Below are 25,647 nucleotides of genomic sequence, written 5' to 3' on the forward strand. Positions count from 1 at the left end.
TAAGAGATGTGTGTTTGTTGTTATACTTATCATTTATTTCTTCTCCAAACATTTATGCCACTGATATATATATATATATATATTTCTTATTTATTAGATGGAATTGTTATTGATCAGTTTAACTATGTTAAGTGTTTGAACACGAATAATCAGAAAAGAGGGAGCAGCCAAGCACAAAGAGTTTGCGATGCTTTTTATTAAAATAGGGTATTCATTAAGCTTTTGCCTTTTCTCCTTTTAGTCGACAGCTAAGTACGTAGCTAAACCATCCTTATTTTGTGTTCTAACATAAATGAATACTAATAACTTATTGGTAAACTACGACGATAATCGAAATTCTGTAATTTATGTTGTCGATGTTCGGTGTATGCCATTTCAAAAGAGACAAGAATATCATCATATCATCGGCTGGCTTCTTCGGTTTCATACTTATTGAATCATCATTTTATTATTAAATTCTTGATGAACCAGTCTATTTTTAACTTATTAATATTCAGAAATGAACCAAGCTTTTTTTGACAACTGTTACATTTATCACAAATACCTCATGACTAGCTAATAATTGAATAATACACGAAAGAGGTTGGCGACAAAACAAAGAGTATGGATGTTTCTTTATTGATTTTACTTGCACCATTAGCTTTAAATATTAAAATAAATTTAATTTCTGAGTCTATACTTTAAATAATAATATTTTTTGACAACGAAGAGAGATTTCTGTAGTGGTTTGTCTTGTTGCATATTTACTATTTGTTCTCTTGAAGTTTAAAATTCCAATGTATTTATTATTATTTTGAGGTTCTAAATTATTTGGCATATATCGATAGTTTATTCAATGGTAAAACGTATACTCTATTTCTTTAGACCATCTGTAGTCATAAAACTCCACTATCAGGGATTATACGTCACGTGACGCCCAGTCAGAGTTATGGTTTTGTACAAAAACAGGCTGTAGTCATAACTCTCCACTACCAGGGGTTATGCACCACGTGGCGCCCAGTCATTATTAATTTTATTTGTTTTTTTAAATACTAAATCATTTAAATAAATTAACATAAAATTAAAAATTACATTAAACTTCCAAATAAAAAATACATTAAACTAAATTAAAAAAAAATACATCAAATTAAAATAAAAAAACATAAATAATACTAATAAAACTAAAACTCATTTATATTTTTCTAAAATTTTCGCTCGTCGATTGGCTACCCGAACCCGCAAAAATGTTTGTCATCGGGTTGGGTCTCCGGGGCGGGTTGGGAACCCGAACCCGCAAAAATGTTTGTCATCGGGTTTTGGAAACCGGGCACCGCATTTGGCATAGAGCTTTGTAGAAGTGCAATGTACGCGGCCATTTGCGGGTCATACATTTGCGGGACGGGTACGGTTGGCGTCGGGGCGGTAGATTGGTTCGGTTGTGGATTTTGGTTGCTTTGACGGGCATATTGGCCGAAACCGAGAATATTTTGGTTGTTTTTTGGAAACATTTTGGTAGAAATATTTGTGTAAAAGATATAAATTGGTATAGAAGTGGAAGGAGTGTGTTAAAAAAATGAGTTTGGTTTGTTTATATAGTATAAATATAATTAATATAATTTTTTTTTAAATTTCCAACGGCTCCAACCCACCCCAACGGCTATTTTTTTTTGATATGTGTGCCACCATGCGCGTTTTGTATAAAACGCAGCTCAAAATCAAGTTCACATAACGCAGGGGGGGGGGGGGGCGGTGTACCCCCGCGTTTTCAACATAACGTGGCCAACAACGTGACCACTACACCCGGTCTTATAGATTAATAATTACACTTGAGTTAATATAAGTGTCTAAATATTAGCGAATATTAAATGTTCCAGTTGCTTCAAATAGTACATTTATTACTCCAATTCTTGGTCGGTCACTAATTCTGCAACTGCTATAATTTCTGTTGGTCTTTAGTCTTCTACTTAATATTTTTACAAATGTTCAGTTTTCTAGTGGTGTATCAAGATAATAATGGTGTAACAAGATAATAACTTGTTAGTATTTATTTTGATGCTAGCAAGAGTAATTAGTTATAACCTAGAATAAAAAATTGTGCACTTAAGCATAATTAACCAAATACTGTCTATTATATGCATCAAGTTGTCAAAAGGAAACCAAAACCCTAAAAGCTTACGACTTTAATTATTTTTTCCTTGAATAATCACTACCAACCCTAATTGTCAAACCTACTATAAATATGGGGTCGTCACAAATTATTTTTCCACAAACAAACTAGAGACTAAAAGAGAGAAGACTTGCAAATAAAGGCAAAGAATTGAAACTGAAGAAAGATGGGAAGAGCACCTTGTTGTGACAAAGCAAATGTGAAGAAGGGACCATGGTCTCCAGAAGAAGATGCTAAACTCAAAGATTACATCGAAAAATACGGTACTGGCGGTAACTGGATAGCACTTCCTCAAAAGATCGGTATGCAAGTTCTTTCGTTGACCATAATAGCTGCCCGTTTTGACACGCTTATTTAGGATTTATAACCTAACAATTGTTGATTGTATGAAGGTATCAAGAGATGCGGAAAAAGTTGCAGACTCAGGTGGTTGAATTACCTAAGACCTGATATAAAACACGGAGGATTCTCCGAAGAAGAAGACAACATCATCTGCAACCTATATATTAGTATTGGTAGCAGGTAATATTATCACATGCTTGTTTGTCCTTTGCAATTGTCTATGATGCTTTTGTTCATAGAATTTAGCCTATGTTAGAACGTGCTCAAATTTCTTGTTGATTTATGCATCACCCGACCGTTTGGTTACGATATCATGTATATATCTATATAGACTAAATTATGTCTATTGTCTATAAAATCAAATAGGTGGTCTATAATTGCCGCTCAACTTCCCGGAAGAACTGATAATGACATCAAGAATTATTGGAACACAAGATTGAAGAAGAAATTGCTAGGAAGGCGCAAACAAACTCAAGCTAGTCGGTTAACCGGCTCAATGGAGGAAATCAAGGATGGGAATGGAATGGAAACCCTAAGTAATTCTGCTATTGAAAGACTCCAACTTCACATGCAACTTCAAAACCTTCAAAACCCCAATATCTCTCACTCTACTAATATGCCCATGTGGCCTTGCAAGTTGAATCCAACCCAAGAAAAGTTTATGCAAAGTTTGCAACTTCTAAATGAATCATCAAACCCTCTAATAATGCAACATGTTTTAAATGATGGACCTCAAAAAGTTAATATTTTTGGACCATCTAGTAACCACATTCCACAAGTGTATTCTCCACCGAGTAATATGTTGGTCAATCAAATGGATGATTCCATCAATGGATCCGGATACGTTGGGTCATCAACATATGTAACCGGTCCAGATTGCGTAAAAGCGACCAGCATGGAATTCCCACAGTATTTGGCATTTAAGGCTGAAATCGATGAATTTTTGAGCAACAAAAGAGCGAATTCCATATTAGTGGATCAGGCACAGGTAAATGATTTTGGGTTTTTCAATGACATGGACGGCAACAAGGACATGATGACTTGGTGGTGTAATGAGTTTGAATCGAATTCGGTTTCTTCAAACTCATGGGATTCAAATAGTGTGATTCATCAACAACAACTAGATATTAAGTACTAGAATTAATACTAGAAGGTCTTGGCTAATGTTTATTTATATTTTTATCATCATGATAAAGCGGAGGCTACTGAGGTAATGATATGTAAATATATGTAATAATGGTGTGTTTCTTGCTATACATAACGAAAAATGTTCTCCTTTGTAATTGTTTTACATACATATTTCTCTATTTGGACTTCATTTCTAAATCTTTGATAGTCAGTTTGTGAATTGTCTCACTAATAATGTTACATATTTTCTTCATACACGTGCAGCGTTTTCATGAAGTACACTTTTTAACTCTTTAGTGTTATGTTAACCATCTCGAGTTATAACATTAGTCATACTCCTCACCCAGTCTGAGCCGTTTAGAGGTGTGCAAGGTTCGGTTTGTGTCAATTTTGGGTTAAAACCGAACCATTTCGGTTTTTGAGTTTTTGAAAACCGTCCGGTTTCGATTTTTTAAGTTTGGGTTCATTTCGGTTTTGGTTTTCCAAATTAACCATTTGTACTTGAAACTTCTGGGCCTAAGAACAAAGTTGGTTAAAAATAATAAATATTGGCCTAAATAGTAACTTTGTTAATTAATAATTTATTCATTATTATATATTTGAGTTGAAATATTTGAGTTTGGGTATTTATTAAATCCTTATATATTTCTTAAAACTCAAAATAAAAAAATGTAAATTTATAAATTCATTTCGGTTTATTTGATTTAGTTTCTCGGTTTCATTGCATGAACTTCAAAAAAGAAGATAACCAGATAAAAGACGAGCTGCAGAATTTGATGATCGTATATTTTGTACCCATCTTTTTTGGGCTGTTTTAAAGTACAAAGGAAATCCTGTAAAAGGTGTAATGTTGGAGAATTTACCTCTTTCTAAACACGTTCCTTTTAACCTGCTAGTCAATTAGCTGTCTTAAGTACAACTGAAAATAATGCTGTTTGAAGTAGGAAGGCTGAATTCATTATAGGAAATATTATTATTGGATTAGATATGAAGAGAAAAAAGGACGTTTTTCTGATTAATTTGAATTGTAATACTAGACTTTACTTTATACAGATTGAGAGCCCACTAATCAAACCTGAAACTTAGGTTAGAATGTTTGGAAGTTTGACTAGGATTGTCACTTTTAATTGAAACTCGAACTGAGAAAACCGTACCCAAAAGACTTGAACCTGAGAAAAGACATAATCCAAACCGAAGAAATTTAGGTTGGATCTTGGGTTTGATTTCTGAGTTTTGGGTCAACTTGAAAAATCCGAATAAACTTTCAGTTTTAAAACCAAATATATTTTTAAGCCTTAGCTGCTAAGGTTATTAGAATTTGGCCCATATTTGTTGTTCCCATTCCACATATTCTGGATCAACTATTTATTGTTTATTTATGATCAAACACCCTAATCACAAAACATATTGAAAGCGATATTATTGTTGTTCTTTTTTATTATTTTTTTAATATTTGGACTTTGGTAAATTTTACACTTTTTGGGATTGTTTTATCGGGTTGGGTTGGCTTATCATCTCGTTATTTATGTCAAAAGTGAAGAAGAATATACTGTTTAAATTACAGTATAAAGAAGAATATGTTGTTTAAATTATAGTATTGTAGTTTTTTTATTTTTTTAGGATCGATACTTGAAACTCGATTAACCCAACCCGAATTACCTGATCCTGAAATGATCGTGAGATATTTGTGTTGGGTTTCGGGTCTAGATTAAAAACTTTGAAACCTGAGAAACCATGTCCGTACTATTATGATTACGAATTATACGATTATTATCAAGATCTAGTCACTTGATATGATCAGATGATTATGATTGCTTGAATACAATTAGGCTAGTGAGTGGGAGGAGATTTTGGCAGAACAACGAGATGAAATAGATAATAATAATAACTGCTTACATTAAAGATAAATTACAGAATATATAAAAGATGAAGCCATTCGTTATACAGATCATAGTGAATGGACTTCATTCGTCATCATTTTCTAATCTATACATTAAGACAGACAAATGTACCATTCGTTGTCCTCATTCGTTAAACATCCTTAACAAATGGACTTAACAAACTACGCATGAGCTCATTTGTGATTATCTACTCTAACGAATGGCTCATGTTACATAACGAATGTACCTTAGCACATTTACCAATATGCCCTTATATAGAAGATATACATTATACACCAAGACCGAGATGACAAAACGTGTACTAACAAACTCCCCTTCGTCCCGAGCTCTTTGTCTTGATCATTTAAAGCGCTTGGTCTTCCAATCGGCACAACTATAAATCCCGAACGCATGGCACACACGCTGAAACTGCATAGCAAGATCATAGTCTTTCATCTCAGCCCACCTGATCTAATTGTTAAATAGCACATCGTTATCAGATTCAGATAAGTTAACCAACCACATTTGGTTGATTACACGTATAAACTCCGTCTTCAGCCCCGATCCAAACACGATCACGGTTTCACCGATACGATTATCGTAATACCACCGATTAAGTTTCTTGTAAATACTTTGGGGAAAAGTCTTAACAGGAACTCACTTCAATGTACGCGATAATTTTACCTTAAGCACAAGCTTCCTCCAGCCAGTTCCGAGTCAATCTCGTCAATGTACTTCCGAGTCGGGACCCGAGGCTTGAGAAATTATAAATCCATGACGTACCTCATATAACAAATGCCTAGAGAACCAATCCACCATCTCGCTTCCACCACGATTCACGAATGGTCTGTTGGCCAGTGTACGCACGTCCCACCTTGGCAAAGTAAGAACATCGGCAATATGTGGAAAATATTGAATGCCGTGTTCCCACTTGATAATACAAACCTTCAACTCAGAATCATATAGCCATGAGACTATATCACCCTTCACCGTCTTTGAAGCTTTATACGTTGTCGTCTAATGAGCAGTGGAACGAGCTTTCATCTGCTTGTCATTTTCTTGCTCATCATATCTTATAACATCAATAAGCTTAGACAAACGAGCTTTATTGTGTTCGAACATCCCCTCAAATACATTAACACAAGAATCCTTCGATCCAAATCCAATTTCACTTACTTTAGCTTTCTTTTTATTCTTACTCAGACGTTATTCAGCCGCTTTAACATGTTCAGTAGTGAAGAATGGAACTCCTTCATCTGTATTCGAACGAGCATACAGATTAGGGTATTCCTCAGCTGTCACATCTTCAACCTCCACCTCCTCATAACCAAACGACGTATTCCCAGACGGAATACTCGTATCAAAACGAACTTCCTCATCGTCCACAACCTCCACATCCTCTTCTTTCTCCAACTTATCTATCTCTTCATCATTCAACCCCAACAACAAAGCCATTTGTTCTTACGATAACGGCCAATCAACAAACTCGTCTTCCTCGATTTCATCCGTGCTCACCATACTCATCACTACACCATTCTGGTTATCTATAAATAATATCATGTTAGCCTTCATAGACTCTATCGGCTGTACATTAGTAGTATTAGTATAAACTAATAACTCTTTGTCCAATCCTTCAAATCCTGCACTACTACCAGAAGCACCAACAGTTGGTTAATGCTCACCACCACTCGCACCTGCCTCGGGGTCTTTGTCATCATCATTCCTCTTCAGTTCCTTTAACATATCTTCTTTGCATGTCAACTGAAGTAACTAATGCACTCACGTCAGGTTTTCACATCGAACATACAAGATGTGGCTAACTATCTTTCGATGATACAAACGTATCTGCTCTTGGAATTGATGATCAGCAGCCATCCGGTTCTCCTGTAAATGTACCAAATTCTACGACTGAAACATTTGTTGTTGAAGTGGCATGTTGTGAAAGGACGGGGAAGCCAACTGCATGGGACCTGCTGGATGATTGAATGACATAAATGAATAGTCCAGTGGTTGCATAGACATCAGTGTAGGACTTGTAGCAGAAGCGGCTTATTGAGGATTCAGCATCGGTGATAATATGACCCGTGTAATCGATACGAAACTTGGATCTGATGATACTATTGTCGATAAAGTAATCACCGGGGTACTAACAGGAGTAGTAGCCACCGGTGTTTTCTGCGGTGATACATTAGCAATAGATCTCGGTACAAAGTCACCAACCTCCACACCTGAACCCCTCCGGGTTCTAGTCTTTGCAGGCTTGTCAGAAACTTTTTCCTTGCCTTACGTTTACATGAAGCAGCTTTTGCACGAGCAGCCTCACCACCATCACCACCATTACCACCATCTCCACCTTCACCACCATCGTTCCCACCTGCTCCTCCTTCACGTTAAGAATCCAAGTCATCATGGATCCAACGACCATCAGATGGACATACATAATCAGATCGAGCAATATGACCTATCAATCTCTTAAAACATTGGCCTTTTCTCCGAAGTTTGACCATGATATGTTCTCAAACGTTTCATCTTTTCTTCAATCATGTGTTCCAACACCATAACATCATCCATCAACTCCAGATCTGTCACCAAATTCGACTCCAGGTGATCAATAATCAATTGCAAGAACCTCGGGTACATGAGGAACTTGTTCTTCATGTTATGTGCGGTGCAGTTCTCCTTGAGATGATAGAAGACAAGCTTGGAGAGGTTAAATGGCTTGTTCAGCACCAAAGCCATAACTGTGAATTGAAGCATAATCCGGCACTCGTTGAAAACTCCTTTTCTACCACCGAGACAATGTATAAGTACATGCAGTAAGTACTTATAATGCTCGCATAAATAAGCTTTGTTGTACTGCGACTTCTCGAGTTCACCCTTGTACTTCAAACGCCTGAACAATCCTTTGATAATCTCCTTATTAAATTCACAACGGTCATCTACAGTATCAGAAAACTGTAGCACCTTGCGTATAACCTCGACATCAATAATTATCTTCTTATTCTAAAAGTTTAATTTCTTGTCTTTTATATTTTCTAAATCTATTCAATAAAAAACTATGAAACTTATTAGGGTAATTGAATGTTAGCTCTAGGTTGAAAACTAGATACTGCGTACACATATTAATATCCGGTAGTTTTCCACTTCTATACTATACATACGATAGGTGTGCTTGTCTGTTTACGTGGTTAGTTTAGTGCCAGATGGTCTTATACCGTTTAAAAATAGTATGTGCATGCTAAGGCAATAAACAACCCGAACGAACACGAACAAGGCCTTGTTCATGTTCGTTTGTTAAGGAAATAATGTGTTCACAAACACTTACCCAACAAGATTTTATGTACAGGTTCGTTCATTAAGAAAATGAATGTGTTAACGAATGGTTCAAGAACACAAACGAATAAAAATAAAATCGGCGGAGCCTAGAGATTAAGTGCGATGTATGTATTCATTTATGTGAATAATGAAACTTGTATACAGATCGAACAGACACAAACAAGGGCATTCTTGTGTTTGTAAATATAACTTTAAACAAACACTAACACTTAATCTAACAAATATTTATGTTCATTTTCGTGTATTTCAAAAATAAATATTTATGTTCATTTTTATTCGTTTGTTTAAAATCTCAACGAACATAACTGGACAAAGATAAACTAACAGAAATGAACATATATGAACAAATGTAAATGAACACAAACAAACATAAATGATAAAACTTAAATGAACACAATTAACAAACATAAAACCTTCAAGTACATGACTCATCAAGAAAATATTTTATTATTTTCTGTTAATACATAAACGAAAATAAATAGACAAACATAAACGAACGTTCTTGAACATAAATGAACGAACGAAGAATGCATTCATGTTCGTTTATTTATTAAAAATAACACAAATATTTTGTTCATGTTCGTTCGTTTATTAAATAAACAAATTTCTCGTCGAACGATTCATGAACAGTTCACCAAACATTTGGTTCGTTTACATGCCTAGATTGCATGATTTATAAGTATATGGTTGAACTTAATTTCAATTAAAGAGATTGTAAAATTTTGATGCCAGATCTGTGATGCTTTTTGGAGGCCATTGATGGTCGATTAATTTGTATATATTGATCGATTCGAAAGGTCAATCAAAAACATTTATAAAATACCTTACTTGCTAGGGCAAGTAAGGTGTCGAATCCACAGGGAATCAGTAGAAAGTGCTAATCAAGTTTAATGCATTTTAATAATTAATTATGCTAGGTGGACAGACGATGTCAAGCAGATTAAATATTGATTTGGTTATAAAACAATTAGAGAAAAATAACCAACTCCAGGTTTCAGGTTGTGAAGTAGACTAGACCAATTTATTATACCTATTTGGAAAACTAGTTTGATTACATCTATTATCAAAAGACTAGATATTTAACCTTGTTGATTGTCAGAACTTAATCCGAACAATTGGCTTGGCTGAATAATAACCTAATTGTATACCATTTTTTAATGTTTGGTAAATGCAATCAATTCAGTAGTTAAAGATAAATGGGTCAATGAATCTAAGAACCTAATCCTAAAAGTTGATGACTACAAATCAATTAACTGATAAAACTTCAAAGCATTCAATTATGAAAAACTATTTAATTGCATAAACAAACATTAAATCTTAACTAACAAAATGATTAGTGAAATCCAAATCCAATATAGAAGTTTAAAACACCAAAAGTCTACCTACAAACACAAACCTATTCCCAAAGATGGTTACAAGGGATTTAGCCACTCATGATCATCGTGAAATCTTCGATGGTTGATGTATCTGAAAAATTTACGAATGAATAAGCTCAGGGAGTGATTGAAACCTTCAAAATTGACTATGGAATGTTGAAAAACGGCTGGTGAAGTCTCCTTTTGCAACCCTAAATTTGCATTTATATATGGAGGCAAAATCCTAAATCCGTGTCTTTTTACGAACTGGTCGAAATTTGCACTCATAGGACCACAACTTGCGGACTCCTTTTCCAAATCTACCCGATCTGCACTCATACTTGCGGCCTTTCTCATTAGACATGACCAAAAATTGCGGCCCTGACAACACACTTGGCGACTTGTATGGTCTTCTTCATTTTTCTCCATATCTTGACTATCAACCTAGATCATCTTCGTTTTAACTTTCAAGTATCATCCAAATGACCTCTATTAAGCTCCATTTAGCTCATTAAGCACCATCACACCTGCAATCATAAAAAGATCTCAAAGTAATCGTGTTTGATATATATAAAAAGCTAAAACACACGATATTAGACATTAAAAACACATTCTTTTACCCACACATTATATATTCTAGTTCGTTAATTGTATTTATTTAGTTATTTATTTCATAAGCATTGATACTTCATATGTGATTGTTATATTTCAGGCTGCAGGTAATTAATGCAGCTATTTGGACATGAATGAGAAAGAGATGAAGCCGTGGGATGTCCAACACACGAAACGGAACAAGAAAATAAAGAACACTAGTGAGGAGACGCGTCACGCTATGTGACGAGGTGGAATGCAGTCCATTGTTCTACGCGATCGACCTTAATTATTCAATGTTGACTTTTTGGTCCATTGTGATGGGTGACGGACCTGTGAAGAACCCTTCGTGATACGCGATGGGTGCCAAAGATGGGTGTAACACCCCGAAAATGGGTCAAATGTTGCCTTTAAATACTAGCTAAAGTATAGGGGCTATTCATGTTCAAAATGAAACAAAAACATGTAAATTATAAAATTGGATTAAAACACACACACACACACGTGTTGTGTGTCTCGATCATCAGGGAGAAGAACAAGAAGGGAAAAACCGTTGTTCCTCAAGTTCCCAAAATTGAAAGGGCAATTATCAATAAAACCCTTGCATGTGGGTAAAATTGTTATCATCTCAACTTGGTGATCATAAGATATGTCTTGAAATCATATTTGATAATAGTAGGGAAAGATGATGATGTGTAGTAAAACACACTTACTTTCCTTATGATTTTATCATGGTTTTTATGCTTATTTGTTTATTTTATGAAAGTATTGGGGGCTAAGTGCAATAATTTACAAAGTTTAAATGTTAATTGTAGGTTTATGAAAGATGGTGAAAAAGAGTCAATTTGGAAGATTCTAGAGGACTTGTTGGTCAAGTTTTAAAGCTACAACTCAAGGCCCAACCCAAGCCCACAAGTTAGAAGCCTTGTATAATATTATATGAAGATAATTAATTGAGAAATCAGCCATTATTCAACCAACAAACCCGAAATAAAGATAAAAAAACCCAAAACCCTAGTTTCTTCTACTGTTCCTATCGGAACAACTGTAACAGCAAGAAAAAAGAGAAAAAAAGGGTGGCTGAGGTGGTTGTGGCGGCTGGAGAGGAAGAAGAACATCAAGGGGCATCTTGTGCAGCTGCTAGGCATCTTATACATCATAAATCTCAGCCATAAACCCTAAGTAATCATCTTAAACTTTGTTTATTGTTCAAGAACCCTAACTTTGTTGAATTAGTCTTTTGCTTTGGATTGTTTTGCAAGTGATTGATAGTTTGACTTGTGATTGATTGTGTTTGAATCTTGAATGAATTTGATCATGTTTAAATTGATGTTTGTGATGTTTTTCTTAAGTATACATGGCTGTCCAAAATCTATGAGTAGCTAAACTTGCTTGTTCTGCCTAGGATAGATGATTGTTGAGTAGTTTAGACTTGTATAATGGATTGTTAATGTTCAAGACTTGAATTATTGATGTAAAGTTTAACTAAACCATAAATTAGATTGTGTGTGATGGCTGTGTTTTATGTTTTATTACTTATTTGTATGGGCTTTTAGTTTAATGTTTTTATTCAGTGGACGTGGTTATTGGCAAGAACTTATTGAATCCATCGTTTGGGCTCATAATAAATTAAAAGTTGCTCCTGCTACCCAGCCGAGAGCCTTAAGCATTGTACAAGGACGTGCAACCACGGAAAACACGACTTATTTGAATAACCCGGTGACCTACCAATTGTAGAAGTAGGATTTTTGGCAAGCAATAAGCACTTAAATAATACAATTCAAGTGTACCATCTTCTTTCTCATTTCGAGGAAAAGGTGCGGAAGGAAAAGGAAACAACGGAGGGATCCGAATCGGACCTAAATCCTCTTGCATTAGTTAATTGAATTAGTTTTGATTAATTGATTGCTTGTTAGACTCTTGACTTGGTGTTAGGGTTTATTTGCGGGGTGTACAACCGTAGGGATAAGTGGGTAATATAAATCATCTAAAATCTGTTAAAATACACCTTCTTTGAGACCTAGAGGTGATAAGAAGTGATATTGTCTCGTTGCTTTTACTTGTTAAAATTAAGACCGCGCGAGAGCGGGTTTTTGTCTTATCGAGTTTGAGTATTTATGTGCAATTAGTTGGTTTAATTTGGGTTAAGTTAAATTGTTCCTCTATCCTTGGTGACATAGTATTTTCTCCATTAGGATAGTGTGTCGATGAGACCGAGAGGAGAGTCGTCATTTGAACACGTTAATAATTGTTTTTCCGGTTTATTCTTTAAAATCAACTAAGATAAGTTAGAGATTGTTAGAGAGACTGAGAGGTAATTTGACTTTCTTAAACAAGTTTTAGTTGTGTCATCTTTTATAACCGGTGTCATGAATATTTTCAATCCGTTGTCTTGTTATTTCTGTCAACATGATTCATTCCTAGGTAGACGTCTTTATACATTGAATTTAAACCAAAGTTTTCTAAAAGTGTTTTGTTAAAAGTTTTCATTTAATTAAGTTAAGTAGTTAAATTAAATCTAAAAATAAATCAATTAAATATTTTGGTGAGTCTTGGTTAGAGTTTAGTGATTATAAACGTTTTCACGTGTCTTCGAGTTCGATATCCGGACTTTCCTCATCTGTGCTATACGCGACCGGTACACTTGCCGTTTGTGTGAACTAGGATAGATTGTTTGGTTTTTAAAGCTTAGTTGTGACTTGTGTTTTATTTATATATATATATATATTTTTTCGCACATCAAGTTTTTGGCGCTGTTGCCGGGGACACGGTTTGAGGCGTATTAAGAACGACTCGAGTTAAGACTTGCCTTGTTTACTACTTGTTTTTCTTATTTGTTTTGTTTGTTAGTTTAAAATAGTTTAGCTAATTATAGTTTCTTTTATTTAATAGTTGTATGCGACGTACTCGATCTCTAGGACCACCAGAAGTTGAAGGATTAGCCGAACCAGAGAGAGAGCTTCGTGAGAGACGTCGTATAAACCCGTCTTCCAGTGCATCTACATCCGTCGGTAATACATTCTCTTCTCCTACTTTTTCTGAACCCGTCATTAGGGATAGGATTATGGGCGACGCGAATCCACCACCGAGGAGGACAGTTGCAGACCGGGCCCGTCCGGTCGATGCTGGCGCGAGATCCAGCATTGCTCCACCAGCTATAGGAGTTCAAACGACTTGGCAGATTCCATCTAATGTTCTGAACACGATTGCTCATTCTGCTCAATTTCACGGGTTACTCCATGAGAACCCACATGCTCATATCACTTGCATCACACGAATCTGCGGCACGTTTCATCTTGCCGGCGTATCCTAAGACGCCATCAAACCCCTAATCTTTCCTTTTTCGCTCGTTGATCATGCGAGTCTGTGGCTTGAGTCCTTTCCACAGGGATCCATTGCTACTTGGGCTGCCATGCAGACCCAATTTCTTGAAAAATACGATCCTCCGGCTAAGGCCGCTCGTTTGCGTAACCAAATTCATTCTTTCCAGATGGAGGACACCGAGAGCTTCTACGAGGCGTGGGAAAGGTTCAAAAATCTACTTGCATTATGTCCAAACCACGGCCTACAAGACTGGGCAGTTGTTGAGAAGTTCTACAACGGAGTGACGTACGCAACTCAGAGTATGCTCGACACAGCTGCAGGAGGTAACCTACTGACAACGAAGGATACGGATGAGTGCATTTCCTTGTTTAACGGTTTAGCCATGAGTGGATACCAGCGACCACCAGTTAAGAGTACCAAAACCATCGATTCCCTATCACGCGACATGCATTCGGTCGATACGAGCACCGCACTTGCGGCACAAGTTGAAGCGTTAGCAAAGATCGTGAAGGACCTGCAGGTGAAAAGTAAGTTATGCGAGATATGTAGAGGGGGACATGATACTGTTCAGTGCTCCGTAGGTTTCCAGGAGGAGGCAGTCGACTTCGTTAATAATCCAACCCGAAATCAACATTCTTTCAATTCTTATAATTCGGGGTGGAGAGGTAACCAAAATTCCAACTGGAGGAACGAAAATCAGTCCGGCTTCCAGCAACGTCAGAGCCTATTCCAGGATTCCGGTGAGGGACCGAGTAGTGGAGAGAAGAAGCCCATGTTAGAGGAGATGATGGCACAGCAGACACAGATGCTGTCACAACTCAAGACTCGAGAGGACTCCCGTCACAAAGAAACTCAAGAGAAATTCCGGGAGCACGTAGCGAGCCCGTGATTCAAAAGGCGACGAGAGGAGTCGTTAGCGAGCCTGCGGTAGATGTAGAGGAGCAGGTAGACGAGGAGATTCAGTTGGAATCTCCACCGGCCAAGGTGCATCAGAGGCACAGCCCCGGAAGTTAAGCACAGGCCGAGAACCAACCATTACCCAGCACACCACCGAGAGTCTAGAAACCTAGACTCCCATTTCCCAGGAGAGTCCGTAGGGATAGAGACGAGGAGCAGAACTCCAAATTTCTTAATCTTCTGAAGCAACTTCATCTTAATATTCCTTTCCTTGAGGCACTTACGCAAAGGCCCAAATACGCAAAGTTTCTTAAGGATATTCTTTCAAACAAAGAGAAGTTAGCCGAAGTCTCTTCCATTCCTCTGAGTGCTGGTTGCTCTGCAGTCTTGCAGAGAAAGTTACCAGTCCGATCCTGGGAGTTTCACAATTCCCTGCATCTTGAGTGATAATACGGTCGTCCATGCGCTGGCAGATCTTGGTGCCAGTATTAATCTCATGCCGTATTCCGTGTATCACAAGTTGGGAATAGGCGAACCGAGGCCTACCCGTATGAGTATTTAGCTTCCTGATCGTTCTGTGAAATACCCCCGAGGGGTGGTCGAGAACATGCTTGTTCGTGTCGACAAGTTCATCTTCCCGGTAGACTTTGTCATCCTGGACATGAACGATGACGATAGTGTCCCACTCATCTTGGGCCGGCCATTCCTTGCCACTGCACAGGCATTGATCGATGTCTGCGAGGGTAAATTAATCTTAAGAGTTGGGGATGAGAACGTCACCTTTGACGTTCGACAGTCACTGAAACACCCCAAGTCTGCTGATGACTCCTTATACTTCATTGATACCATCATGGAGCATGTCGGAGAGTTTTTCATCGAAATTTGTGGAGGATCTGCCTCCGACACCCAGATTCTTGATAGTGAGATTTCGGAGATTGAAATGGTTGCCGTAACCAATCAGTCCTTAAATGACGACACCGAGTCGCATACCCCTGAATCTGGCGTGTCTGCTGAGATCGTACGAGACGATCCGATGGACCGACCTTCAGTCGAGAGTCTTCCTCTTTCCTTAGAGCTTAAGGATTTACCTTCCCACCTTGAGTATGCTTTTTTAGATGAAGAAAGGAAGCTTCCGGTTATCATTGCATCTGCGTTGACTGAGGTCGAGAAGGAGAAGTTGTTGAGGGTGCTACGAGAGCACAAGGAGGCTATTGCTTGGAAGATTATCGACATCAAGGGTATCAACCCTTCGTTCTGCACTCATAAAATCCTCATGGAGGAAAATTTCAAAACTGTCGTCCAGCCGCAACGGCGGCTCAATCCGAAAATGCAAGAGGTCGTAAAGAAGGAGATCATTAAACTCCTTGATGCGGGGATCATTTTCCCCATTTCTGATAGTGCTTGGGTGAGTCCAGTCCAAGTGGTTCCTAAAATGGGTGGCATGACTGTCGTCATCAACGAGAGTAACGAGCTTATTCCCACGAGGACTGTGACAGGATGGCGAGTCTGCATCGACTATCGCCGACTGAATGATGCCACCAGGAAAAACCACTTTCCTCTCCCATTCATTGATCAGATGTTAGAGCGTTTAGCAGGTCAGCAGTACTACTGCTTCCTAGATGGTTTCTCCGGGTACTTCCAGGTTCCGATAGCTCCCGACGACGAGGAGAAAACCACTTTCACCTGCCCTTACGGAACGTTTGCTTACAAACGTATGCCGTTCGGACTTTGTAACGCTCCGGCCACATTCCAGAGGTGTATGGTGGCCATTTTCCATGATATGATCGAGGACTCTATGGAAGTGTTCATGGACGATTTTTCAGTATTTGGGAGTTCCTTCGATCATTGTTTATCAAATCTCGAGAGGATGATGTCCCGCTGCATTGACACCAACCTAGTCCTTAACTGGTAAAAATGTCATTTCATGGTTCGCGAGGGCATTGTTCTAGGTCATCGAATCTCAAGTGCGGGGAGAGAGGTTGACCGGGCAAAGGTCGAGACCATTTCTAATCTTCCCCCGCCTACTTCTGTGAGATCAGTTCGTAGCTTTCTAGGTCATGCTGGGTTCTACCGGGGGTTCATCAAAGATTTTCTAAAATTGCGAGACCCATGACCAAACTTTTGGAGAAGGATGCTCCATTTGTTTTTTCTGAGCAGTGTATCGAGGCGTTTGATCTTCTAATAGACAAACTCGTTAACGCCCCAATCATGGTTGCGCCCGACAGGTCGTTACCATTCGAGTTGATGTGTGACGCGAGCGACTTCGCAGTCGGAGCGGTTCTTGGACAACGGAAGGATAAACATTTCCATCCGATCTATTATGCGAGCCGGACCTTAAATGGTGCACAGGAAAGCTATACCACCACCGAAAAAGAGCTTTTAGCTGTGGTGTTCGCTTTCTACAAATTTAAGTCCTATCTAGTTTTGTCCAAAACGATTGTTTATACGGATCATGCCGCTATTAGATATCTTTTCAGCAAGCATATGCTAAGCCTCGTCTTATCTGATGGATCCTGTTGCTTCAAGAGTTCGAAATAGAGATCCGTGATAAAAAGGGGGCCGAGAATGTGGCGGCTGATCATCTTTCACGACTAGAGGGAGTTGATTTAGAGGATTCGGGAGTTAGGATCGATGATCGTTTTCCGACGGAGAGTCTGATGTTTGTTACTGCACAAGAGGAAGGTTTTCCATGGTTTGCTGATTTCGCGAACTTTCTTGCTGACGGATACCTCCCAAAGATGCCTTACCAGCAAAAGAAGAAATTCTTTGCTGACATCAAATTTTACCTTTGGGACGATCCATATCTTTTCCGCATTGGTGCCGATCAGCTTATTAGAAGGTGTGTAGATGTCAAGGAAGGATGACAAATTTTGAGCCATTGTCATGTGGGACCGACTGGAGGTCACCACGGTGTGAATTCTACGGCAAAGAAAGTCTGTGATTCTGGTTTTTACTGGCCGTCTATCTTTAAGGATGCTCATCTGTTCGTTAAGAGTTGTGATCGTTGCCAGCGTGTCGGCAACATTTCTTCCCGAAACGAAATGCCCCAGAATGCCATTCAAGTTTGTGAGGTTTTTGATATTTGGGGTATTGATTTCATGGGACCGTTTCCATCTTCGCGTGGAAACATATACATACTCGTGGCCGTCGATTACGTGTCTAAGTGGGTTGAGGCTAAAGCTCTACCCACCAATGATGCCCGAGTGGTAGTCCGTTTTCTAAAAAGTCTATTTGCTCGTTTTGGAGTCCCGAAAGCCTTGATCAGTGATCGAGGTACTCACTTTTGCAACTCGCAAATGGATAAGGCGTTGAAGCGTTATGGGGTCACCCATCGGCTTGCGACCGCCTACCACCCACAGACTAGTGGGCAAGTGGAATGTATTCTCGAGAAAACGGTTGGTTCAAATCGTCGGGATTGGTCCGACAAATTAGATGACGCTCTGTGGGCCTTCCGTCCAGCCTACAAGACTCCGACTGGTTCCACACCATTTCGGATGATTTATGGGAAGGCCTGTCATCTTCCTGTTGAATTGGAACACCGCGCTTCATGGGCCCTTCAAAGGGTTAATCTGGACTTACCCGCCACAGATAGAAATCGTTTCCATCAATTACACGAATTAGAGGAGCTCATGGATCACGCATATACACAATCATTGCGGTATAAGGAGTATACGAAGGAACTGCATGACAGGAAATTGAAGGGTAATAAGCAGTTAAAGTGTGGGGATAAGGTTTTACTGTATAACTCACGGTTGAGGTTATTCCCGGGAAAGTTGAAATCCCGATGGTCGGGACCGTTCACGGTCACTGAGGTTTTCCCGTATGGCACGATTGAGATACAAGATCGAAGCGGGAAGTTCAAGGTGAACGGCCATAGATTGAAGCACTACATAGGAGAGCCGATAACTGATCAGACAGTCGAGGTGTTCTACCTTGACTCATTCACCGAGGAATAGGCGTGAAGGATGCATCACTCGGGAGACAGCCCGAGTTGTAGAGTTTGTATTATGATTCTCTTTATTATCTGTTTTATTTGTTTTATTTTTATTTATATTTAAAAAAACATAAAAACAAAAAAAAAAATTCAAAAACACAAAAATATGTTTATTTCTTATGTTTTTGTTTTCTGTTTTGTACGCCGCTACATGCGAGCGAGTTTGAGTTATTACAGGTATTATTATGCGTATGGTAGCTCTGATGGCATTTTGGAACTGGTTCACCCGAGGTTGCGGCCGCAAATGAAATGCTATACGGTCGTTCGTTCGAGTCATACACAGCTGATGAAGAACCTGCATCTAAACTAGGGGAGTAATCCGTTCTCTATTTTAATTTCTGTTCTTTCAAGTTTTAGTTTTATGTTTTAAATTTTATTTTTATTTTATTTCTTTTCCTTGTTCTCATCGAGGACGATTTCGTTCTAAGTGTGGGGATGGGAATTTATTTTACTTAGTTGTAGAAAAAAAAATATAATAATAATAATAATAATAATAATAAAAAATAAAAAAATTTAAAAAATAAAAAGTTTTCACTTGTTTTTCGTTTTCGTACGTTTAAAAAAAAAATATGTGTCCCTTGTTTTTAGCTTCTTTTGCATTAAAGTGGGAGATGATGATATTTATCGGAAATTGGTTTTTCAAACTACTAATAATATGAGATAAATAAAAGAAAACGCACTTAACTTGGGATGTGTCGGTAGGCTCAGCCTTGAAAATGAAAGGGCAAATTTAATAAAACGGTTAAACGGAAATATTTTGCGGGTAAAACGTTTTGTCCGGGGAAAATAAGCAATGAAAGGTCGGGCCATACTCAAGCCTCAAATTTTGGTATGAAAAAGTGGAAATATCATGAGTTTTAAAAATTTGAATACGTTATCATATGATGCTTGGGTAGGTTTAATGTTAGAGTATGCCGTGTAGCCTGTGATATAAATCTTAAACTGCTAGTTTAGTGTTTTACACCTCATTGGTGTATGGTTTTATAACCTTAAATCCTGTATTGATGGGATGCTTCGGGTCCGGAGACCATGGGTCTGTATGCAGTCTATTTATCTGGGTATTCACAATTCCTAAGTGGGGTTGTGGATATTTAAAAATAAAGCCAAAGAGCAAACCCCTATAAGTCTATAAACATGATCACAAAAAGTACAAAAGTACAAATACACTACAGACTTGATCATCCACGCTGTTATCCATGTGGGGTCCCCTTGCTCGCGTCTCATTACCATTAAGAAACGGACCACAAGGGACACGCTACATGTAAGCCCTACAGATGAAATTTTGCACACTCACCTATGGTGATGGATTTGGGGTATTGCTTGATAACGGGGGTATGTCATGTTGTGGGGAGCACTAGCTATAAATTAATTGAACCTTAATCATATCTAATGGCTGCTTGGTAGACTTTGATGCTTAAGCTTAGGTGGATAAACAATACACTTGATCGTCTTAACTATTCATAAATATTGAGCAAAAAAGTTTTAATTATGCTAATTTTGAGGTTTAAGTCAAGTTAGGGTGGTCTGGTCCGGTAAAAGCAGAAAATAAGCGGGTCTTAATTGTGTAAACCACTACGTAATATTATTGTCGGATCTTATTTGTCCCGGTAAAGATTAAGGCATGGGTTTAGGTGGACTACAATATCGATAATCGCGGTTTTTGCGTTTTTCTGAGCTTTAAAATATAACCTATATGTTTGATTTAACTTTGATTTTCCGATTCTGATCCAACTGCAGTCAAATCTTTTTTCAGGGACGAAAAAGTCTTAAGTGTGGGGATGTTTGATGTGTAGTAAAACACACTTACTTTCCTTATGATTTTATCATGGTTTTTATGCTTATTTGTTTATTTTATGAAAGTATTGGGGGCTAAGTTCAATAATTTACAAAGTTTAAATGTTACTTGTAGGTTTATGAAAGATGGTGAAAAAAAAGTCAATTTGGAAGATTCTAGAAGACTTGTTGGTCAAGTTTTAAAGCTACAACTCAAGGCCCAACCCAAGCCCACAAGTTAGAAGCCTTGTATAATATTATATGAAGATAATTAATTGAGAAATCAGCCATTATTCAACCAACAAACCCGAAATAAAGATAAAAAAACCCTAAACCATAGTTTCTTCTACTGTTCCGATCGGAACAACTGTAACAGCAAGAAAAAAGAGAAAAAAAGGGCGGCTGAGGTGGTTGTGGCGGCTGGAGAGGAAGAAGAACATCAAGGGGCATCTTGTGCAGCTGCTGGCATCTTATACATCATAAATCTCAGCCATAAACCCTAAGTAATTATCTTAAACTTTGTTTATTGTTCAAGAACCCTAACTTTGTTGAATTAGTCTTTTGCTTTGGATTGTTTTGCAAGTGATTGATAGTTTGACTTGTGGTTGATTGTGTTTGAATATTGAATGAATTTGATCATGTTTAAGTTGATGTTTGTTATGTTTTTCTTAAGTATACATGGCTGTCCAAAATCTATGAGTAGCTAAACTTGCTTGTTCTGCCTAGGATTGATGATTGTTGAGTAGTTTAGACTTGTATAATGGATTGTTAATGTTCAAGACTTGAATTATTGATGTAAAGTTTAACTAAACCATAAATTAGATTGTGTGTGATGGCTGTGTTTTATGTTTTATTACTTATAATCCTCTTGCATTAGTTAATTGAATTAGTTTTGATTAATTGATTGCTTGTTAGACTCTTGACTTGGTGTTAGGGTTTATTTGCGGAGTGTACAACCGTAGGGATAAGTGGGTAATATAAATAATCTAAAATCAGTTAAAATACACCTTCTTTGAGACCGAGAGGTGATAAGAAGTAATATTGTCTCGTTGCTTTTACTTGTTAGAATTAAGACCGCGCGAGAGCGGGATTTTGTCTTGTCGAGTTTGAGTGTTTATGTGCAATTAGTTGGTTTAATTTGGGTTAAGTTAAATTGTTCCTCTATCCTTGGTGACATAGTATTTGTCTCCATTAGGCTGGTGTGTCGATGAGACCGAGAGGAGAGTCGTCATTTGAACACGTTAATAATTGTTTTTCCGGTTTATTCTTTAAAATCAACTAAGATAAGTTAGAGATTGTTAGAGAGACTGAGAGGTAATTTGACTTTCTTAAACAAGTTTTAGTTGTGTCATCTTTTATAACCGGTGTCATGAATATTTTCAATCCGTTTTCTTGTTATTTCTATCAACATGATTTATTCCTAGGTAGACGTCTTTATACATTGAATTTAAACCAAAGTTTTCTAAAAGTGTTTTGTCAAAAGTTTTCATTTAATTAAGTTAAGTAGTTAAATTAAATCTAAAAATAAATCAATTAAATATTTTGGTGAGTCTTGGTTAGAGTTTAGTGATTATAAACGTTTTCACGTGTCTTCGAGTTCGATATCCGGACTTTCCTCATCTGTGCTATACGCGACCGGTACACTTGCCGTTTGTGTGAACTAGGATAGATTGTTTGGTTTTTAAAGCTTAGTTGCGACTTGTGTTTTATTTATATATATGTATATATATATATATATATATATATATATATTTTCGCACATCAGATGACAGGTAGATTACTTGGAATTAGTGAATGGATTGTGATCATATGATGAAACTGATAGTACATAAATACTTAAATTCATCATGAATGTTGAAATTGTGAAGTACTTGGCACAAATCACTTGTTTGTTAGTGTTCAAGTCTACTATGAAGTGGGTTTTAACCATATGGTGAAGAACCCCAATTTCATGAACAATAGGCAGTGTATTAGCTTTGATTTAGTTGGCTTTTACATATAAATTGTTTGTTTGTGAGATTTGAATGAAACTAGGATTATATGAAGTTCAAGTAACGAGGTTCTGCAAATTACCATTGAAGGGCAGGTGGTTCCGCAGGTAACGAGGTTCAAGTATATAGGATCTTTTGTTCAGAGCGATGGGGAATTAGACAGTGATGTGACCTATCGAGTTCAGGTAGGATGGGGTAGATGGAAAGCAGCCATAGGTATATTGTGTGACAAGAGTTTCCCAACTAAACTAAAGGGAAAATTTTATAGGGTTGCTGTTAGACCAGCAATGCTATATGGAACAGATTGTTGGGCCATCAAGAAGGCACAAGTGCAGAAGTTGGAGGTAGCAGAAATGAGAATGCTACGTTGGATGTGTGGGCACACAAGGTTAGACCGAATAAGAAACGTTGTGTTTCGGGAGAGATTAGGGGTAGCGAACATAGCAGACAAGATAAGAGAGTGGAGATTGAGATGGTTTGGACATGTGAAGAGAAGACAAACGATGAATCCTGTTAGATCAGTAGAAAACATTACTATAGAGGGGAGAAAGGGTAGAGGACGACCTAAATTGACTTGGGATGAGAGGATTAAGCAGGATTTGATAGACCTAAACCTCTCCGAGGACATGGTTGAGGATAGAAATTCTTGGAGAAGTAGAATTAAACTTAAGGATTTTTAGGAAGAGAGGAATACCTTAGGGCTTCCATCTATCTTATTCTAGGCACATACCATAATAATATTCTCTCTACATAAATAATATTAATATTATTATTAGTGTTATTACTATTATTATTATTATTATTATTTTCTTTGTATGGCTTCATACATATATAGGTATTTTAGAGCTGAGGGTCTCTCTTGAAGCCACCTCTTTATCCATGTGGATAGAGGTACGGTGTGCCTACATCCCACCCTCCCCAGACCCTACTTATAGCTATGCTATTGGTGGGACTTCACTGGGTTTTAATTGATTATGATTATATGAAGTGGTAGAAAGTTATGAAATTTAACTAAATATACAACTTAGAAATCATGCCTACAAGGTGTTTGATGAAATGCTTGAATGAATAATATGATGTCTAACGTATCATAAGGAGATTGATATGAACTCTTTGGATAATGTTAACATATGTTAATAAATAGGATATAAAAAGAAAATTGTGCTCGTGAGTAACCGGGTTGTGTTTTGTAGGCAACTCGAGTGACAATCTGGAAGACCGAACCAGACGGGACGTGCAACAAAAAAGAAGCTTTAAGGCACGTGACTAGATGTTGCGTTTTAATATGTTACAAAATTATATCGATTTATGTATCTTGACATAATGATTTGAAGAAGTGTGATTATTGGTTGAATAATAAAACAATAAGTTAGTAAGATTTAAATAAAGGACTTGTCAAAACCGACGTTCAAATGACTTATGAAGTCATAGATAAGAAGGTGACATCCTAAGTATATAAAACGCGGCTAAGACCATGGAGGAATTAAATTATGACTTTGGATTTATTCATAAGTGATGGATATCACAAGAATGAATCGAACGTGTCGTCTTTGGTCTATATGGCCCTAAACCGACATTGACAATGAAACCAAGGTATAAAAGACCATGTCGTCGTAGAGGTCAAGGTGTGATTTTATACCAACCATAAATTAGTTTACGCTTGGATAAAAATAAGAGTTTTTACTTGAAGTAAATAGAATACATTAATGATAGAAATACCCTTAACGGGCTAAATAATTAGTGTTAGAAACTGTCACACCCTCAAAATTCACTAACGAAGTTTTACCGTCAGAGGGTGTGAACTAACATGATCGGAATCATTAGTTATATCAAACACCACAGTTAAAGTTCTAAAAACAACCAAGACATCAAGTCTTAAGTAAAAATGTGGAAGCGTAAACTGTAAAGCAAATAGTTGCGCCACACATGACGACTTAAAACACAGTTATCATGATAAAATTTAAAGAAAGGTTAAAAAAATAGAGTTCAGAGTATGCATGTCCTATACCGCTAGCCCGCCTCGGCTACCTGAGATAAACATACTAAAAGTGTCAACACAGGGTTGGTGAGTTCACAGGTTTACATAAATTAAGCGTTGCGTTTTAGCGTTACCAGATAGTGTTATGTCAATTATATATCAATAGGTAGCTAACCAATCAAGCATGTATTACTAAGTGTTCGACACCGAAGCTGACTGTTTATACAATTTCCTTGCCACCATGTCAACCACGACCATGGTAATGTGTTAGCCAAAATTGCACCCACTCTACCTACAATCGAGTTTAGAGTTGGGTGGGGTTTGTCAAACCCAGTAGTACTACTCAAAGGTGACTCGCTGTTATCCAATATTAACAAGTTCGATTGTTCAGAAGGCTTAGTTGTTTTGTTGCCACTTAGCCTTACAAGTGATATATAAATAGTAACAAAATCTAAAGCGTTGGTGTATGTTATCCCCCCTAATATAAACGTTAAAGAGTAAATGAGGCCGTGAAACTCACTTTATGCAAAGTTAACAAAAATTCGAGAAAAGCATGCATCACAGAAATCCTCACTAGTGCTCAAAAAACAAAAATGAGATTTCTAAGTGTTTGAACTATGAGTGAGTCTCTAGACTCGACACATAAAAGTTATGCATGGGATGTGTTCGTTTGTGAAACAAGTGCGACTCGACAAACACGTTGGTGATAAGTTACATGTGTGAACAAGTATATTGTTAAGTGTTACTACGGTTCATCATCAGTAAAATATCTACCATAAGGGCAAATATGTCATACACATTGCAAACATCGGTCAAATAGTCACTTTTCATGTTTAATTAACGAATTCAGCAGCTAAGTTACTGAGACAAATTTTAACACGTCAAGATTACTCTATTTCACTAATCATAACA

At 37.4% G+C, this 25,647-nt stretch overlaps 1 protein-coding gene across 1 annotated transcript; it reads left to right on the top strand.

Annotated features, from left to right (window-relative positions):
• Positions 1-2,057: 2,057 nt before the first annotated feature.
• Positions 2,058-3,694, top strand: LOC143634036 (transcription factor MYB36-like). The gene is made up of 3 exons (XM_077102222.1): positions 2,058-2,448; positions 2,539-2,668; positions 2,855-3,694. The coding sequence occupies exons 1-3, from the start codon at positions 2,313-2,315 to the stop codon at positions 3,624-3,626; spliced, it is 1,038 nt and encodes a 345-aa protein (XP_076958337.1). The 5' UTR covers positions 2,058-2,312; the 3' UTR covers positions 3,627-3,694.
• The last annotated feature ends 21,953 nt before the right edge of the window (positions 3,695-25,647 follow it).

Source organism: Bidens hawaiensis, unplaced genomic scaffold, assembly GCF_021521415.1.
Source record: "Bidens hawaiensis isolate Kalapana, Puna unplaced genomic scaffold, B.hawaiensis_p1.1 tig00006968_1, whole genome shotgun sequence".
Lineage (NCBI taxonomy): Eukaryota > Viridiplantae > Streptophyta > Magnoliopsida > Asterales > Asteraceae > Bidens > Bidens hawaiensis.

What these genes read in the sequence shown, in the direction of transcription:
- LOC143634036 (XM_077102222.1), top strand. Translation starts at nt 2,313, where the DNA reads ATGGGAAGAGCACCTTGTTGTGACAAAGCAAATGTGAAGAAGGGACCA. An exon ending in AGCACTTCCTCAAAAGATCG is followed by an intron (nt 2,449 to 2,538) that starts GTATGCAAGTTC and finishes GATTGTATGAAG; the next exon opens with GTATCAAGAGATGCGGAAAA. An exon ending in TATATTAGTATTGGTAGCAG is followed by an intron (nt 2,669 to 2,854) that starts GTAATATTATCA and finishes AAAATCAAATAG; the next exon opens with GTGGTCTATAATTGCCGCTC.